At 38.1% G+C, this 6,000-nt stretch overlaps 1 protein-coding gene across 2 annotated transcripts in view; it reads right to left on the minus strand.

The window, feature by feature from the left end:
* The window catches only part of LOC113528252 (dynein axonemal assembly factor 5), a 61,112-nt gene extending 56,389 nt beyond the window's left edge, over nt 1-4,723 (minus strand). The window contains exon 1 of one of the 2 annotated variants that reach the window (XM_053239286.1): nt 3,989-4,723. In XM_053239286.1, coding sequence (XP_053095261.1) covers nt 3,989-4,529 — 541 coding nt within the window. In that variant the 5' untranslated portion in view covers nt 4,530-4,723. The remainder of the gene's footprint in view (nt 1-3,988) is intronic. The other variant, XM_026916697.3, reaches the window with a different exon arrangement.
* Nucleotides 4,724-6,000: the final 1,277 nt, after the last annotated feature.

Below are 6,000 nucleotides of genomic sequence, written 5' to 3' on the forward strand. Positions count from 1 at the left end.
CTCAAAAGTAATTGACTGATAAGCAGTTTCATAGCCAGGTGTGGCCTGGTTCCTCATTATTTCATGACAAATTCAGGAGATAAAAAGTCTAGAGGTTATTCCAAGCGTTGAATTTGCATTTGGTAGCTGTTCATGGGAACTCTCAATATGCAGTCCAAAGAGGTGTCAATGAAAGAGGCCATCATTAGGCTGAAAAAACAAAACAGACCTATCAGAGAGATACCAGAAACTTTAGGAGTGGCCAGATCTACAATTTGGTACATTCTTAAAAAGAAGGATTGCATTGGAGAGCTTAGAAACACCAAAAGGCCTGGAGTGCCATGGAAGACAACGAAAGTGGATGATCGCAGAATTCAAGAACACTCTCGAGAAGGTAGGCGTATCATTGTCAAAGTCTACAATCAAGAGACGCCTTCATGAATGTAAATAGAGATGGTTTACCTCAAGATGCAAAACTCTCAAGAACAGAAAGGCCAGATTAGACTTAAAAAACCTCTTTAAAAAATGCCTGACCAGTTCTGATGTAAGATTAACTTTTACCAGAATAATGGGAAGAGAAGAGTATGGAGAAGGAAAGGAAGAGCTCATGATCCAAAGCATACCACATCATCTGTCAAAAATGTGGATGCAGTGTTATGGCATGAGCACGTATGGCTGCCAATGGAACTGGGTCACTGGCAAAGCATCTCAAGAGAGGAAACTCAGCATTTGGTGATGTCCATGGGTTCCAGACTTCAGGCAGTCATTGCAAAGAATCCAAGTATTAATCATAAATATTAGGATTATTTTTATGTTAGTTTGTCCAACTACTTTCGAGCCTGTGAAAATGGAGAGACTATGTAAAAAATGGATGTAATTCCTAAACGATTATTGCAATATTTTTGTTTAACTGTTTGAATTAAAGCTGAAAGTCTACACTTCAATCATATCCTGATTGTTTCATTTCAAATCCATTGTAGTGGTGTGCAGAGACAAAATAACGAAAATTGTGTTACTGTCCAAACACTTATGGAGCTGACTGTATATTCACAAAAATGGATCAAGAAATAATTAATTAGAAACTGTTCCCTCTTTGGAGCCTATTCAATTACATAAGTCAGCCATATACACTCACTGGCCATTTTATTAGGAACATCTACAAATCTACTCATTCATGCAATTATCATGCAATCATGTTTGGTTGTAACCTATATTTAACCAGAATAAAAAACTCACTGAGATAAAATCTCTTTTACAAGGGTGACCTGGCCAAGAAGGCAGCAAAAAACACAACAATTAAAGACACCAGTTAACAACAGTTAACACATTAAGAAAAACTCCCAAAAAAATAAGTGAAAATAAATAAATAAATCGAACAGAAATAGAAACATACATAATAATATACAATCAAATATCACAGAAACAACTTCCACTATGGCTATTCTCAAAGTTATTTACAAGTGCCATAAATTCAACCAGTGAAGGGAGTACAGTAAGTTTTAAGTGTTCCTGTAAGTTGTTTCACATTTTTGAGGCATTAAAATTAAAACCTTTTTCCCCAGCTCAGACCTAATACGGTTAACTAGTTGAGTAATGTCCAATGTCCTAATGTCCAAAGATTGTAATGTTCATTTTTTACAAAAATGACGGATGAGAAATAAGTACGTAACAAGCCACATATTTATTTATAAATAAAACAGTACCAGTGTAGGCACCGTCATAAGTTCAGAGGAGGCAGTTCAGCCTTAGCATAAAGAGAACAGTGAGGTGTTTTATAGTCACAACCAGTAACAAAATGTAGCAGCAATGCAATGCACACAACCATGCAGACACAGGTTAAGAGCTTTAGTTAATGTTCACACATTAAACATCAGAATGAGGACAAATGTGATCTCTGTGACTTTGACTGTGGCATGGCTGTTGGTGCCAAATGGGCAGGTTTGAGTATTGCAGAAAGAGCTGGTCTCCTGGGATTTTCACACACAACAGTCTCTAGAGATTACAAAGAATTACAAAAAACATTGAATAAACAGTCAATAAAGTTTACACAGAATGATGAGGAAAAACAAAATACATTCAATGAGCAGCAGGTCTGTGGGTGGAAACAGCTTGTTGATGAGTAACGTCAGAGGACAATGGACAGAATGGTACATGCTGATAGGAAGCCTATGGTAACTCAAATAGCCACTCTTTACAACTGTACTTAAAAGCATTTCATAACACACAACACGCTGAACCTTGAGGTGGATGGGCTACAACAGCAAAAGATTGAATTGCACATCTGTCAGCCAAGAACAGGAAGCTGAGGCTACAGTGGGCACAGGTTCACTGAAACTGGAGAGTTGAAGTAAAAACAGGTTACGGCACAAATAACCATGCCACGGTCACTAAGATAAGTGATAAGACGATCACTGAGAAATTTTTCCCCATTCTGATGTTTGATGTGAACATTATCTGAATCTCTTGTCCTGTATCTTCATGATTTAATGCATGGTGCTGCTGACACATGATTTGCTTATTCGATATAACTGCACAAAAGACATTGTACAGGTGGTCCTATTACAGTGGCCAGTAAGTGTATATGAATGGGCTCTGCACCTACAGATGAGCCACCAATGATTTTCTTTTGCTTTATTGGAAAATTTTTATTTTGATATCCCTTCGTATGACTATGTATGGAACTCATTGGTTTTTGCTTTAACTATAGAAAAGAAAACTAATCATCTAGTCAAATATTTTTTTAATTAGGCCTACTGGTTGACTAGTAACCCCTTATATAGGCTATGTCCATTACTAAATATTGAAAAAATATAATAGTAAGAAACATATTTAATACAAACTCACTTCGGCTTGTATGCAAGAGCATACAAGACACCCAGTGCACGCTGAATGGCTGCCTGTTACAGTAGCTCTGTATTTGTGTGTTATTTTCATCATTCTTTTTGTTGTTCTTGTGATTTTCTTTGGCCTAAGCATGGTCAGAATGGATACCACGTGGACTGACACATCTCTTATCGTTCTCTTGGGATTGATTATCATCAAGCCAGCATTGTTTACACAATGGAACATCTGCTCGCCCTCAGGATGCTGCCTCCTTTGTCTCCCTGGTAAAAGTATGGTCTTCTGCTGTTGTAGTCCGTCCACCTCATTGTGCATTCTGAGATGCTTTTACGCTCCCCACAACTGTACAGAGTGGTTATCTGAGTTACTGTAGCCTTTCTGTCAGCTCAGGCCAGTCTGTCCATTCTCTGTTGACCCCTCTCAACAAGGCATTTCTGTCCGCAGAACTGCCGCTCACTGGTTGTTTTTTCTTTATTGCACATTTTATTGTAATTCTTTATTCTGAGTAAACTCTAGAGACTGTTGTGCATGAAAATCCCAGGAGATCAGCAGTTATAGAAATATTCAAATCAGCCCGTCTGGCAACAACAATCATGCCACGGTCAAAATCACTGAGATCACATTTTTTCCCTGTTCTGATGAGTGATGTGAACATTATCCATAGCTGCTGTCCCGAACCTGCATGATTTCATGCACTGCACTGCTGCGACACGATTGGCTGATTACATAATTGCATGAATAAGTAGGTTTACAGGTGTACCTAATAAAGTGCTTTGTGAGTGTATATTGTAGATGGTTCTCTATCCACTCCAGAGTGAGAATATACACGTTTTATAACTTTGTACATATATTTCTTGAGAAATATAGGAGTGAGAAACTCGAATATTCTGCGAATGCCCAAAATAGAACCAACTCTACGGCGATATCAGTTATCTGCTAGCTTCCATATTTCCCAGTTGCAAAGCAGCACTCCCACGACTTGGACAGGAATTTACGCTAATTATCTAGTTAACTACTCACGTGTTAAATAGAGTTTCACTTCCTGCCTCCATTAATGAACAAATGCATTAGCAGGATTATTCCTTAACCTTCTGTTTGCAATAAACAGCATTAACTTTCATTTACCTTCATGTTGAAGGCTAGAGATGTGGATATGCCAAAAACTCACCTGGTATACTCCGGGCAAACTGTATTGTACATTTACAACTCTCCTTTATAACGTCGGGGAAAGGGTCAATTATGGTTTTTTGCAGGATTTTTATCATATCATCCAGGTACGGGGCAAGGTGTCTCCCGCAGACCTCTACAATAAGCGACAGAACTTCTACCATGGACAGCCGCAACTCTTCTGCTGGTTCTACTATCTCTTTTCCACCGAGTCGCTGAGCCAAGGAAGGCATTATATAAGGCATTGACGACTCTGGTTTTGAAACGCATCTTATGAAGTCTCCAATTATTTGAATAGCAACTTCTCGGCATCTTTCCATAGGATCTGACAGGCATCTCAGAAGCGGCTTCAGCAGACACGCAAAAACTTCTTGTAACACGGTACTTGACAAGCCTTTCTCGATGGTTTCTTTTTTTATATCCTCCAATGCTTGTTTTCTTGTGCTTTTCTCACCTTCATTCAAACAGTTTAAGTGTCGGGCCAAAGATCTCATAATTTCCGCAGCAGCACGTTCTTCTTCTGTCGCCATTACTAGACACATGTGTTGCTGAGTCGCTAGTAGCTATGGTAACGACCAGCTTTACGACAAACACGCCTATTTACGGCAGATCGATTTTACACTCCAAACGTTCTTAAAACTGTGCAATAATCATCTAAAGCAAAGGTTTTCAACCTGAACTTTTGTGTAAGCACTCTAGCCTAGGGGGCTAGGGATTACACAATAAACGTCAAAAAACGAATGTCTAAAGATCAAGCACGTAAGTTAAAAAGATGTATAAATTGTAGTAAACCTGTTCCTCCGGTAGTCGTTATCAATTCGTTATTCATCCACTAGAGGGGGATCTCGCTAGCAGTCTCCCTGACTAATCGGTAATGGCACACCAGTAACGTAAAAGAAACATAAATGGTAGTCACATTTGTTACTTTGTCTATTTCCTGAAGGTTAAGGTTACAAACACTGTCCTGAGTCAGACTCGACTCACTTTACTTTTACTTTAGGACTCGGAGAATGACTAAAAGCACACCCCCAAGTTAGCAATTGGAGTGTGTGGCAGGCACCTTTAAACTAAGCCGCATCATACCACAGCACTTTTAATTAGTTTCCTAAAACACAGTGCCTCATCGTGTTTTATTCATTACTTATTCCACAGTGCTGTTGAATTCGTGAATCCGATTCAGAAGGCGTTGATAAAGTAAGCAATAACACGTGACTGGTCATGCTGTCATAGGAAAATTATCCATACCAGGGTGATGTGATACGGCCTGATGGGAAGCATTGTTTTCCTATAACAGCATTCCTCTTATACTACATGGTTAAAATGTATACATTTTAACTTATTAATGAACACTTAATGCTTTTTAACCGTTTACAGTTACAGTTAATGGTATGGAACGTCTGTGAGACAAGTTAGTTTCTGTTATCACTTCCGTTATGGCACCTATAAACAGTTTTTCCCTCACCAGCCTCTCTTTCTAATCTCTCTTTCGTTAATAAAACATAAAACTCCTCAATCCTACAGACTCCCATGGTGGAAAATTTACTGTTACTGAAATGAAGGAGTGCATTAATATAAACCTATAATTTATGTTACAGCCAGAACTCCTGTCAGAGCCTTACAGAAAATTAATCCACATCCTCTGATACCAGCAGTTCTGAAAGTAGTGCCGGCTGTGAAGCAAATCACAGATTTATGTTAATGTATTAGAAGGAGCACATTATTGTTTCTATAGTAACAATAATCTAAGACAAATAATAAACAGATTTAAAAATGTGCTCTTATTTAACAAAGCAGAATGTATAATTATATACATTGAGACATTGTATATAATTATACATTCCGCTTTGTTAAATAAGAGCACATTTTTAAATTTGTTAATTATTTGTCTTAGAAAAAGCATTTGGTATTGCAGTTTCTCAGTAAAGTGACAACATGGAAAGATATTTTAAATTAACATATTGGAGTCTGTGCCAAAACACAGACCAAGCTGACCATCTTTGCCAGCTGATAAGT

The sequence above is a fragment of the Pangasianodon hypophthalmus genome, chromosome 13 (assembly GCF_027358585.1).
Source record: "Pangasianodon hypophthalmus isolate fPanHyp1 chromosome 13, fPanHyp1.pri, whole genome shotgun sequence".
NCBI lineage: Eukaryota > Metazoa > Chordata > Actinopteri > Siluriformes > Pangasiidae > Pangasianodon > Pangasianodon hypophthalmus.